Genomic DNA, 14,171 nt, shown 5'->3' on the forward strand with positions numbered 1-14,171 from the left:
CACACGGGAGCAAAGAATTTTCAGTAACGCCAGAGGCTCACCCCGATGACAGCGACCGGCGCCCTGCCTTGGTCTGGCGCCCCTATTCACCTGCTCCACCATCCTGCCACGGCCAACGTCTGCCATGTTCTGTGCTCTGCCACCTGCTGCCGACAGCTGCCATGTTCCACGTGTGCCCCCTGGTGGTCAGCGCACGTCATAGTGAGCGGCTGTTTGGTTGTTCCGCAGTTTGGTCTATTTGCATATTAGCCTTTTATTATATACTAGAGGCCTGGTGCACGAAATTCTTGCACTGGAGGGGGAGGTCCCTCAGCCCAGCCTGCCCCCTCTCACAGTCTGGGAGCCCTCAGGGTATGTCCTACAGACAGCTTAGGATATAACCCTTCCTTCCTTCCTCCCTCCCTCCCTCCCTCCCTCCCTCCCTCCCTCCCTCCCTCCCTTCCTTCCTTCCTTCCTCCCTTTCTTCCCTTTCTTTCCTCACCTGAGGATATTTTTTTCATTGATTTTTTTGGAGAGCGTGGAAGAGAGAGGGAAAGACAGAGAGAAACATCAATGTGAGAGGGACACTTCGATTGGTTGCCTCCTGCATGAGCCCTGACCTGGGCCCCAGCCAGGGAGGAGCCCACAACCTAGGTACATGCCCTTGATCAGAATCTAACCTGGACCCTGCGGTCAGCAGGCTGAGGCTCTATCCACTGAGCCAAACCAGCTAGGACAGGATATGACATTTCTTAGACCCTCCAGCAGCGGACCTTCGTTTTTTCCTCCAGGAGTGTGGTGGAAAAACCCTAGATCACCTTCTTGGATTCTTATTACCCAAGTTACCAAGAACACTGTGAGTGGCGTACTGGGTGCTTAGCAAATGAGTGGTCAGAAAAGGTGTTTCCTCTGCAGCTCACACTCAGAGGTGGGACTGCCAACGAGGGCTTGCCCTCGGCCATGGTAGCTGCGAACGTGCCCTCTCCCCTCTTCCCTCTGGGCCTGCGCTTGGCCGCGGAGGCTGCGGGCAGGCCTGCCCTCTCTCTTCGGGCCTGCCCTTGGCTGTGGCGGCTTGGGCAGGCCCCCCGTCTCTGTCTCCGTCTCCGCTCCGGGCCTCATCTGCAGGCACAGTCTCCTCCTGCCCGCTCGTGACTTTTATGGCGTCCTGGCTAATTTGCATATTGCCTCTTTATTTATATAGACTAGAGACCCAGTGCACAAATTCGTGCATGGGTGGGGTCCCTCGGTCTGGCCAGTGATTGGGGCCAATCAGGGCCGTCTTGTCCATTCCCAATTAGGGCCGATCATGACCGGCCGGCTGTGAGGAGGGACCACAGGAGGTTGGCTGGTCGCAGGAGGTTGCCTGTGAGAGCATACTGACCACCTAGCTGGCCCAGGGCGTGGGGGATGGACCGCGATAAGTTGGTTGGCCGTGGGAGGTTGGCTGTGGGAGCACACTGACCACCAGGGGGCAGCTCCTGCATTAAGCGTCTGCCTCCTGGTGGTCAGTGTGCATCATAGCGACCAGTCAACTGGTCATAACAGTCTCTTAAGCTTTTATATATATAGATAGGATAAGTTTCTGATTGAATGAGCCCACCTACATTATGGAGGACAATCTGCTTTACTCAAAGCTCATTGATTTGAAAGTAGTTCATCCAAAATACATTCACAGAAACACCCAGAATAATGTTTTACCAAATACCTGGGCACCCCATGGCCAAGCCAAGTAGACACAAAATCAACAATCATAGCTATAGGAACCTGGCTACTAGGATTCTGGGGCATAAGCCATGGAAAGGAGTGGAGAGAGGTCCTGGTCACACCCTCCCTCCGTTGTGCCTGATATCTGAGTCCAGCTTCATCTTCAGAGAGTAAAACCCTGATGTTTGCCTAAAGTGTAGTGAAGGAATTTGGGGTCTAACTGCTTCTCATGTAGGCTTTCAGCCAATCCTGTTTCTTGCCCCTCTTGCAGCTCCATTTTTCAGAGGTAATTTGGTTTCACAAATTCCTGAGTCTTTCTGGGGGTTCTCAAGCATGAATATTTTGAGGCATTTTTCTGTTGCTGCTTTAGGATTCATTTTCTCTGTTCTGTTAAGTTGGTTACTATTTGTTCATCTTCATTCTAGGTTTCAAAATCTTGTTGAGATCTCTGATTTCCTGTTGTCTCCTCTCTTGTTCTCTTTGAACTTTTGCTTTAAGCCTTTTTCATTTCTTTACTTTTTAGTAAATGGGGCTTTGGGAGGACCCAGAGTTAAACACATGTTCAATATGCCATGTTTAACTGAAAGTTTTCTTTTTTTGGAAAAGAATGTTAACTTTTTAACAACAAAGATAGGTTTAGTTAAGTTGGCAATAAATTCTAAAGTTCTCTCTACTACTAAATATTTGCTCTATCAAAAACATGTAAACTGGAAGCAAACACTCTGATACTAATTGACATGAGTACATGCTCAGAGGTCAGAAGATAATTCAACATAGATAAACTGGGCCATTTTGGTTTTATTAAAATAAATTTAATTTCAAGAAGCTGTTATAAAGTAGGTATACTGTATTTCTAAGCCCCATTTTCTGTCTCCCTTATTTTATACAGTATTTGATTCAATAAAATTGTTCTATGATAAAGCATTTTGTTTATTTCCTTGGAATTCATTTTAGTGGTATGCTAGCTCTGGGTAGTCAGATATATCAAACACATGTATCCAGCAGTAATGACTCCTATCATTGTAAAATTAATGTTTTTGTTAAGACTTTCAGTTATAGGAAGCAGCTTGGCTGCTGCATACTAATTGTTAGATTTCCTAATCAGTTTTTTCAGGCATTATGATAATGTATTAATATTTCCTTTGCCCTCTTTTCTTGGCTTCCCTTCTTATCTTCCATCTTCCTGTTCAAATCAAGAGTGAATAAACTTTGAGTCATGAATATGCTACCCCTGAGAGTAAGCTATGCTAGCAGGTATCACTGGTAAACTTAAGGTGTGGGCAAAGAAGAAGAGAGAAAATATAAGGAAAAACTAAAATAGAAGGTTAACTCATAAAAGAGAAGACAACAGGTTGGCGAGGGTTGTTTTATGATAGTTGATTTAAATGCCTGGTTATTCATTTCTTGATTTTCTATAACATCTTCATATAGCGGTAATGCATAGTAAAATTAGGATCTGAAAATATGCACAATCTGCTTATTTTATTGTTACTCTTTTTTCTTATTGACCACAGAATTGAAAATTGAGAACTTTTATTTTATTTCAGGGAAGGCAGCCTTATCTCCATGCTTTGTTGTCGCTGTATAAGTTCTTTGTTCCCACTTTGATTTCTGTATCACTGCCTGTGAAGAAGGTAAGGGATTAAGGAGTGATAAATCATATTGAGATTGAAATATGTTATTTTTTTATTAATCTACAGGTTTGGACTGAAATATTTACAGCATACTGTTTTTTAAAATTTATTTTAAAAATATATTTTTTAAATATGTTTTTATTGATTTGAGAGATGGGAAGAGGGAGAGAGAGAAACATAGATCAGCTACTTTCTGTACACCCCCTACTTGTGATTGAGCCTGCAACCTGGGCTTGTGCCCTGACCAGGAATGGAACCCATGACCTTTTGGTGAACAGGATGATGCCCAACCAATTGAATCACACTGGCCAGGGCAGCATACTGTTTAAGATCTAGTATTATACTGTTTCTGGGAAGTATTTTTAGGGATTGGCACTTTGATTCCATTTGATGTATTTGATAGATTCTTGATAAGTAAAAAATCTTTTAAGTGGATTTGCATGGGTGCAAAATATTTTATAATCAATATACTTTCAATTAATGAAGATTTTAGATTTTATGTTGCTTCAGCTTATGGGTACTTACTCTTATTTACTTTACATCCAAATTTATAGATCTATTTTAAGAATCCAGAGAATCTGTGGAAGACAGCTCTAGTTTCTGTGAGGCAAAGGAATCTGTGGAAGACAGCTCTAGTTTCTGTGAGGCAAAGGAATCCAGAACCTCTGAAGCTGATGTTAGGTCCAGCTACTGTCCGTCCTAGAAAAAGAGTAAGTATCTAAAACCTCAAATGATTTTTTGAGGCCATCTTTTATAAAATCCAAACAATAACCATTCAGATGTTGGAAGAGATTATAGATATTTAAATATGTTTTCATTACCCAGGATTCTATGCAAATCACATTCAGACTCCATTTCATTGAACCACCTTAGCTGCTTTTACATTTATAGTTTGTAGTCTGTTTAGTTTCTTGATATATTATTTTATTGTATTTCTTCTTTAGAAATGGAATTCGCATTCACTTATACCAGTGCTAAATTCCAGTAGCCACAATAAAGAATATGGAAAAAAAGGGATGAGTCTTTCTGATTATCTCAGTAGGAATAGAGCATTTTCAGGAGAACAGCTTAAAAGCTTCCCTCAACTCTTACAGAACATTCATTGCTTAGAGGTATGTGACTGGACCATGTGCTGATCTTGTTTATATATTTCCTATCTGATGATTTACTTGTTGCTCTGACCTACTTTTTGCATTCTTAAGTTGACTGATTGCTCTGTCTTTGCAGCTGCCTTCTCAGATGGGTGCAGTGCTAAACAACTCTCTGCTACTTCACTATATTAACTGTGTCAGAGATGAATCACTTTTACTGAGGCTCTATCATTGGTTGAGTCAAACATTACAAGAAGGTAAAAACTGATGCTTAAAAGTTGGTTGATTAAGGAAGGAACACGATAGTTTACAAATGGGTTTCTTTTATAAGGGTGCCAGATTCTAGACAGGAGGAGCCTTCATATGCTATCATTATTTCTTGGATATCAATCATATTCACAGCCTGAATGCCTCCATTTTTGTAATTTTAAGGGCAGTAAGAAAGGAGGTGTGCTGTTAAGGAAATACTTCTTGGTGGCCACCAAAACCCACTGGGTGGCTCCACTTTGATGACCATCATAGTGCAAGGCCTCTGCATCTTTGTTGCCTTTAAGCCCCCAGAACCTACAGATCAGTGCTAACCAAATCCAGAGGAGACTTGTATAAACCAGACTGTTGCCTTATTATTTCATACTAGAAGTGATTCTGGTGGCCAAAATGTTCATTTTTGCAAACTAGAGTATCTCTTCTCTGTTATGAGTATACACTGGAGCCAAATTAGTCGTTAGATTTCTTAATTATAGAATTGAAGGAAAGGGCAGTGAGGGAGTTTTTCATGTGGGTGATAGTAAATCCTGATAATTTGATTCCTCCAAGTGAGTCGATTTCTTTAGAGATAATGTTTTGTTTACTAGATCATTTCTTTCCTGAATAAGCAACTCCTGACTCTTCAAGTGTTTAAAAGTCGATTTTAGTTGGTTCCAAGTTAACACTCCTTGCTCTATTTGGAATTTTTCTTTAGGTAGGATATGATACAGTTATTAGATTTATATGTAGTAAAGTCCAGCTCACCCTAATTGAAGTTTAGGGCATTCATAAATTTACTTATTTAGTTATTTATTTGAACAAGTGTTTTAATATTTTATATAATACTTGGAACTGTGGTTGCTTAATAAATGGAGGTTTTCATATAAAAATGATATTAAGAATTTTTAAATTGTACTCTTCCCAAAAACGGCCAGGGGTGACCTCTGAAAATGGTTCTCGATTCACGACCCAGAAAACCCCTCAAAATCATGCAAATTGAGAGGTTCAAATCTTCGTGTTCACTTTGGAACACTCATGAAACTGCCCAGGCCATTAAGGGTATGCATATTTGAAAAGCTACCAAGTACGTGAAGGGTGCCAGTTTACATAAGCAATGTGTGCCATTCCATCGTTATAATGGTGGCGTTGGTAGGTGTGCCCAGGCCAAACAGTGGGGTTGGACACAGGGTCGGTGGCCCAAAAGGAGTGCTGAATTTTTGCTGCACATGCTTACAAACGCAGGGAGTAATGCTGAACTTAAAGGTTTAGATGTAGATTCTCTAGTCATTAAGTGCATCTAGGTGAACAAAGCTCCAAAGATGCTACACAGAACTTACAGAGCTCATGGGCGGCTTACTTCATACATGAGCTCTCCCTGCCACATGGAGATGCGCCTTACTGAAGAAGAGCAGATTGTTCCTAAACCAGACGAAGAAGGTTGCACAGAAGGAAAAGATATCCCAGACGAAACTGAAGAAACAAAAACTTATGGCTCAGGAGTAAATTCAGCATGAAATAAATACTAATAAAGTAAAAGAACAAAAATAATTTTTAAATTTTGAAAGGGTTTAAATAATTAATAACCAGTCATCGTTTTAAAAATTAAAACAATTGAAAAATAAGGGCATTCATAAATTTAAATTCATACATTTATGGTATCTTAGATGATTATGTGACATAAAAAGCCAATCACATTCTATGTGAATTTTTTCACTGTAGGCTTTACCCCTGTATTAGTGAAGAACATCTCACTATCACCTTTGCATAACTGTTGCAATCTACAGTTATGTTGAGGTATATGAGACTAATTGCTTGTGTATATTTGTCATTTATTTGTTATTTTAGAGTTATGGTAATTATGTTTTATGTAGTTTTTATTGCTGTGCAGCCTGATGTTTATGTTTAATATTTCTGCTTCAGAATGTATTTGGTACAAGGTGAATAATTATGAATGTGAAAAAGAATTTACCAACTTCCTGGACACTATCATCAAGGCAGAGTGCTTCTTACAAGTAAGATTCCACTTGTACACACTCCATTGCTTCTTACTAAAATGTATTTGGTTATCTATTGAACACCTTTTCTTAGTGCTCAACATCTTTTGCAAACAATATTTGCTTAATTCAAAACTCATTATAAATGGGGCCGAGTTGAATTGATGTTTGTTTTTGTACTGTTGGATTTGAAGAAAATTATATGTTAAATTATGCAAATAAGAGAGAATGGCCTATAATTTAAGAGAACAAACTGAAGATGCAATTGGATGTGTTCAATTAATTGAATTAGCTGGTAAGATAAATATCTTGGGGTCACTACTTGTGTTTTATAATCAACAAACGTTTTTAAAATATTGAGTATGTTCCAGCCAATTCTTTGGCCTGGATAGCCCTGAATTGTACTTTAAGCTGAAACTCAGGTATCATTGGGAAACCTTTACCTAACACTGGTTTAAATGTTTGCTCTATGTGCTCCCTTAGCTCTCTTGTGTTTACTTGTATCATGGCACTTTCAGCATCTACTAGTATTTTTCTACACATTATGAGCACCCGGTGAGTTGGAACCATGTTTAAATTTTTTTCATGTACAGGTGTTCAGCTTGGTACCTGGTACAAAAGAGATGCTCAATAAATGTTGAATACATCTTAAGGATTTGGTGTGAAAGAATGGAATTGGGAATTGGATGTGAATACTGGTGAAGATAAAGGGATAAATTTAGGTTGACTTTTTAGGTTTCCTGCTTGAAAGGAGGATGATGGCATTCAGGGAGAAAGGGAGTATAGGAGGAGCAGGCTTTGAAGGAAAGATAAATTTGATTTAAAAGATGCATGTGGGACATGTAAGAGATCATAAATAGTAGACAGTTAAATAAGAATTCTAGAGCTCAGGAATGAGACTTGGGATAGAGGTACAGATTAGGACTCCTCATGGCATAGGTGGTAGTTTTAGCTATGTTATAGATGAGATTGTTGAGAGAATTCATGTTATCAAAAGAAGGTCGAGAATGGAGTTCTGGTGCACACTGCTATGTTTTTTTTTAAAATATGTTTTTATTGACTTCAGAGAGAAGAAGGGAGAGATAGAAACATCAATGAGAGAGAATCACTGATTGGCTGCTCCTACACACCACCTATTGAGGATTGAGCCCGAAACCTGGTCATGTGCCCTGACCGGGAATTGAACCGTGACCTCCTGGTTCGTGGTTTGATGCTCAACCACTGAGCCACACTGGCAGGGCTGTTGTATACCACTATTTAAGGCTCAAGGTGACTAAGTAAAAAAGGAAAGCCTTGGCTACTCATCTTGGTGGAAATGTAAACAGCCTAGATGGAGCTGCCTAGAATTTGGATTTGCTCTGTGATCTCTAATGAAATTCCAGCCTTGTATACGTTTTGACTGCTTAAGTGGCTGCATGCACTTCAAAATAATACAGTTTTATTTATTTATTTATTAAGATATTCTGTAACTTTTTACCTTCTTTTCAATTGATGAAGTTTATGGCATTTGAAAACTATGTTGATAAAGATGGCAATAAATCCAAATATTCATCATCTGATCCTTTTTATGGGGAAGTTTGGCTTTTAATTATATTGATGACAAAATTAATCTAAGGGTAAAATAAGTATATCACAGAATAAACTGATTGCTTAGAGAGCACTTAAGACTGAAGAGTTCCATAAGAGTTATTATCAACTTGTGTTACAGGAGGGTTTTTATTCATGTGAAGCATTCCTGTATAAGAGCCTTCCTCTCTGGGATGGCTTCTGTTGTCGATCACAGTTCCTTCAACTTGTGAGCTGGTTTCCTTTTAGCAGTTTCTCTGGTATGTATTATGAAAACTTAGAATAATATGTAATTCAATGTAATATTAATGAAAAGGATTCTGAATACTTTTTTTTTAAATTCCTAGAGGTGAAGCCATTTATTTTTGACCGTCTGGCACAGCTCTTTTTTACATCAACCATTTATTTCAAGGTAAAAAAACCACTAAACACTATCTTGACTATATTGAGTAGGGAATATTATCCTATGGCCCGTGGTACCATTCCAAACCCACATTATGGTAATGGTTTTCTAACAGGATTCCGTTGGACCTGGACTTGAGGTTCTACATTACTGAAATAAAAGTTAATGCATAATTTTCTGTTTTTAAGATTTTGGTTGCATACAGTTTTCTTAAACTCTTTCCTCTTGCAGCAGATAACAAAGTGAATGAACAGGTTGCAAATAAGTATTAATAGAAACAAACTGGGAAATACTTAAGTATATTTAGTTTGATTGTTGTGGTCAGTATTTTTGTAGATACACTTATTCATTTCACCATTACTTATTGAGCATCCACTATGTGCTAGACACCCTTTTTGACACTGGGAAAACAGTAATGACCAAAGAAAACAAAACTCCCTGTGACACTCATACTATATATTTGTAATATAGTCGTTTTCTGCTAATAATTGTTCCAACCTTATATTATTTTGTGTTACTATTTTGAGGTCTCCAAAAAGACTACTGTGGCTTCCAGGAGTTCTACCTGAGTTTGAGAGCCACTTTCTTATAGAACGGTTATTCCTATTCCAGAAGAGTGACAACTTAAATAATATTTCTTTTATAACTTTTCTTCAACTTAATTCACCTACTGTTAGCCACATTTACAGGAAAACTATTTTATCCTAGAGTTTGTTATAATCAAATGACATTTTATTAATTACCTATCACATTAACTTGGATTTGAAATTTATTTGTATTATTTATAATTTACTACTAGACCAATACACACCACTTCCAGCTAATGTATTTGCAGGAACTTCATTTTACAGCTTTTTGTGATTCTCTTCTGATTTTCTAATTTGGTTATTCTTTATTTCTTCTCTTATTCCACCAGTGTAGAGAACTATTTATCTATAAATATCAGGTTGAACCATTTTTTTAGATGAGGGATATATTTGTACTTGAGAGTGGGAGATGAGGATAGGAAGGGATTGAGAAAGGGAAATAGATAGTGGGCTAAGGACAGAATTCAGGAATACTTATTTAATTCTCAATTAAAAAGGCAAGTCTATGAGGGAACCTTTTCAAGAAGTATTAAAATACAATGTTATTAACCAGTGTTACTTAAGTAAATTTAATTTGTAAAAAGTATGAAAAGAATCAGGAAAACAATAGTGCCAAGTAAATGAACAATACAGGATATCAAGGAAAGAAGTAATAATATTGCCATTATCCCAGGAAGGTCCAGAAAGATAAGGGCCAAAAATTGGGGGTGATAATTCAGAGATTTTAGCTATCTTTGTGAACAGTTTCATTGGAGTGTGGTAGAAGCCAGATTGTAGACATTGAGGGGTCATTAAGAAGTGAAGATAAGACAATAAGTATAGACTATGTTTCCAAAAGTTTAGCTGAAAAGAAGAGATAGAAAGATAGCTATAGTAGGACTTTGAATCAAGGGAAGATTGTGGACTTTTTTTTGCTTTTTGTTTTTTTGTCTCCAGAATGAGACAAACCTGAGCATGTTTATAGTTAGAATAGAAGGAGCCAGTTAAGAAAAGGGAGAGGTGGAAAATGGAGGAAGGATGGGACATAATTGATGATGCAGGGTTTCAGAAGAAACATGAAGATACTGGTTTAAGACTATATAAAGGGATTTCCTTGAATGGATGTTGAGAATTGGCATGTACCACTTATTCTCTAAGGCTGGGACAAGGAGATATATATATATATATATAACATAAAGAGGTAATATGCAAATTGACCATCATTCCAACACACAAGATGGCCGCCCCCATGTGGACACAAGGTGGCCGCCAAAAGATGGCCGGCAGGGAAGGGCAGTTGTGGGCGATCAGGCCAGCAAGAGAGGGCAGTTGGAAGGGACCAGACCTGCAGGTGAGGGCAGTTGGGGGAGACCAGGCATGCAGGGGAGGGCAGTTGGGGGGGACCAGGCCAGCAGGAGAGAGCAGTTAGGGGTGACCAGGCCAGCAGGGGAGGGCAGTTAGGGGCGACCAGTCTGACAAGGGAGGGAAGTTACAGGTGACTGGGCCAGCAAGGAGGGCAGTTGGGGGCGACTAGGCCTGCAGGGGAGAACAGTTAGGGGTGACCAGGCCTGCAGGGGAGGGCAATTGGGGGGAACCAGGCCTGCTGGGGAGGGCAGTTGGGGTCAACCAGGCCAGCAAGGGAGAGCATTTAGGGGCGACCAGGCTAGCAGGAGAGGGCAGTTAGGGGTGACCAGGCCTGCAGGGGAGGGCAGTTAGGGGCAAACAGACTGATCACTCCCTAACACTCCCCTGCCAGCCTGATCGACACCTAACTGCTCCCCTACTGGCCCAATTGCCCCCAACTGGCCTCCCCTGCTGTCCCAGTAACCTCCAACTGCCCTCCCCTGCCGGCCCAGTCGCCCCCAACTGCCCTCCCCTGCAATCCTGGTCGTCCCTAACTGCCCTCCCCTGCTGGCCTGATTGCCCACAACTACCCTCCCCTGCCGCCCATCTTGTGGTGGCCATCTTTGACCACATGGGGGAGGCCATCTTGTGCAAGGGCGTGAGAGTCAATTTGCATATTACCTCTTTATTATATAGGATGGGAGAAAGCAAGACAGGATTGGACCTCAGGATAGTTAACAAGATTGTGAGCTCCTTTGAAGGTGGTGTGGAAAAGATTACTTCTGACATTTCAAAGGGATGTTAACCTAGATGCACAAGAATAATGGATATAAAGGAGATATATGTACTACTATACATAATACTTTAAACAATAAAATAAAATTAAATAAAAAAGAGTAATGGACAGTACTTGCTGAGAAACCTTTTTAAATAAAATATTTTTAATTGATATTTAGAGAAGCTCACTCTCACATCGACCTGAGAGTGAAACATTGTTCTGCTACCTCCTACATGCCCCCTACTGTGGATTGAGCCCACAACCCAGGCTTGTACCTTGACCTGGAATCCAACCAGCAACTTTTAGTGTGTGGAACGACACCCAATCAACTGAGCCACACCAGCCAGGCCTGGTTAAAACCTCTTACTAATGAAGTTATAGGCCTGGGATGTGACTGTTCATCATGACCTGCCCAGTTAGGAATTTATGATCAGATCACCATGTGAGGTTACTTCAGCCACTGAACTTACACATACCCCCTTTTTTGTTCACATTCTAAAAAATATTAATTGAACTCTTTCTATGAAGTAACAGTGAGCACCCTATCACTGGAGTTGTTCAGATAGTATCTAGTCCATTGTTAAGAATGTTTAAGAAAGCTTTACTGGCACTGGCTGGTGCTGCTCAGTGGTTAGAGCATCTGCCCTCACACCAAATGGTCATAGGTTCGATTCCGGGTCAAGGGCACATACCTGGGTTGCAGGTTCAAACTCAGCCCCAGTCGTGGGACATGCTGGAGGCACCAATGGATATATCTCTCTCACATTGGTGTTTTCCTCTCTTTCTCTCTCTCTCCCCCTCCCTACCTCCCTTCCACACTCTCTAAATCTCAGTGGGAAAAATATCCTCAGGTAAGGATTAACAAACAAACAAAAAGCTTTCCTGTATTTAGTTTTGGGGTGATATGGATTGCTTTCAAATTTATAGATAATATGAATTATTCTCATAGATGCCCTAAGCACACTTCTGTCAAATTTATTTTTGTATGTCAGTGAGGCCCTGGAAAAATCAAGGAAAGGCTATTAGTCCAGTAGAGAAAACGGCAAAATAAACTTGTAGTTGCATTCATCTGTATGCTGGAGACTAATCAGGTTGGAGTGGCAACTATTGGGTTCTGAATTGGATGCAGTCATCTTCATGGTCCCTTTCACTTCTAAGTCTATGGTTTAGATCAGGCGTCCTCAAACTACGGCCCACGGGCCACATGCGGCCCACAGAGGACATTTATCCGGCCCGCCGGGTGTTTTTGCCGTTTTGTTTTTTTACTTCAAAATAAGATATGTGCAGTGTGCATAGGAATTTGTTCATAGTTGGTTTTTTTTAAACTATAGTCCGGCCCTCCAACGGTCTGAGGGACAGTGAACTGGCCCCCTGTTTAAAAAGTTTGAGGACCCTTGGTTTAGATGGTTAGTTCACAACACTATGGTATGTCTGAATGTTTTTACAAATGACTTTTTGTTTTCTCCCTCAGTGTAGTGTTCTTGAGAACCTGAAAGAGCTACTGCAGAATTGGCTGTTGTGGCTTTCTATGGACATCCACATGAAAACTGTGACGGACAGTTCTCTGTGAGTTATCTTACAATCCTTGACAAGAGATGGATCTGTATAAAAATATTTGTATATGGAGTTTAATAGTGTGGCATGAGACTGAATTGTTTTGTGTAAACATTTAGTCATACTTTTTCTGAAATATATATATATATATATATATATATATATATATACACACACTGAGTGGCCAGATTATTATGATTTCTGAATGCATAATAATCTGGCCACTCAGTGTATATCTTATATAATAAAAGGCTAATATGCAAATTGTCACCTCGACGCAGGAGTTCGACCAGCAGGTAGGCTGGCCAACCGCCCATGTGCCCTCCCCCTGGCCAGGCTGGACCCCACCCATGCACGGATTCAAGCACCGGGCCTCTAATATATACACATACACATACACACACTGAGTCCCTATGCCTGGCCGGCCATCAGAGCCTATTGGGGCCTTCTGGCTACCAGCTAGAGCCTTCCTTCCTTCCTTCCCTGGCTGCCAGCTGCTGGTGGGGGCCATCCTTCACTCTGCACCGCCCCCTGTTGGTTAGCACATGTCATAGCAAGCTATCGAACTCCTGATCTCTGGGTTGAACTCCTGAGGGGACACTTTGTATATTAGCCATATATATATATATATAGAGGCCCGGTGCACGAATTCGTGCATGGGTGGGGTGCCTCTGGGTGGCCTGCAGGGATCAGGCCAAAACCCGCAGTCCAACACCACCTGCAGCTCCTACCTGCTGCTCCTGTTCATCCCAGGCCCAGTGCCTGCCGCAGGGTCTCACCCAATCAGTCCTCGATCTGGAGAGGCTCGCACTGTCGCAGCAGTGCTCACCAGCCATGAGCCCTGTGTCTGGTACCCTTCCAAGGGGAGTGGCCTGCGGGGTTGGGCTGAAACCAGCTCTCCGTAATCCTCCAAGAGCTCCTGGATTGTGAGAGGGCGCAGGCCAGGCTGAAGGACCCCACTAGTGCACAATCGGCCCGGGGAGGGACCATGGGAGGGCTCCAGGGTATGTCTGGCCAGACTCACTCAGTCCCGATCGGCCAGACCCCAGCAGCAAGCTAACCTACCGGTTGGAGCATCTGCCCCCTGGTGGTCAGTGCATGTCATAACCACTGGTAGACTGGTCAACTGTCTGCCCCCTGGTGGTCAGTGCACTTCATAGCAAGTGGTTGAACAGCCTTAGCATATCATTAGCATATTACACTTTGGTTGTTCAATTGTTCTGGGGTTCAGTCTATTTGCATATGATCCTTTTATTATATACTAGAGGCCCGATGCATGAAATTCGTGCATGTGGGCGGGGGGGTCCCCTCA

The 14,171-nt window shown here is 41.2% G+C and overlaps 1 protein-coding gene and 1 pseudogene across 1 annotated transcript in view; both read left to right on the plus strand.

Moving 5' to 3' along the window:
• Positions 1–14,171, plus strand: part of CENPI (centromere protein I) — a 65,256-nt gene that overhangs the window by 27,201 nt on the left and 23,884 nt on the right. The window contains exons 9-16 of the mRNA XM_054720366.1: positions 3,231–3,317; positions 3,872–4,027; positions 4,262–4,429; positions 4,545–4,665; positions 6,575–6,666; positions 8,357–8,474; positions 8,562–8,626; positions 12,777–12,871. Coding sequence (XP_054576341.1) covers positions 3,231–3,317; positions 3,872–4,027; positions 4,262–4,429; positions 4,545–4,665; positions 6,575–6,666; positions 8,357–8,474; positions 8,562–8,626; positions 12,777–12,871 — 902 coding nt within the window. The remainder of the gene's footprint in view (positions 1–3,230; positions 3,318–3,871; positions 4,028–4,261; positions 4,430–4,544; positions 4,666–6,574; positions 6,667–8,356; positions 8,475–8,561; positions 8,627–12,776; positions 12,872–14,171) is intronic.
• LOC114228069 (60S ribosomal protein L17-like) lies at positions 5,615–6,157 on the plus strand (annotated as a pseudogene).

The sequence above is a fragment of the Eptesicus fuscus genome, chromosome 1 (genome assembly GCF_027574615.1).
Source record: "Eptesicus fuscus isolate TK198812 chromosome 1, DD_ASM_mEF_20220401, whole genome shotgun sequence".
Taxonomy (NCBI): domain Eukaryota; kingdom Metazoa; phylum Chordata; class Mammalia; order Chiroptera; family Vespertilionidae; genus Eptesicus; species Eptesicus fuscus.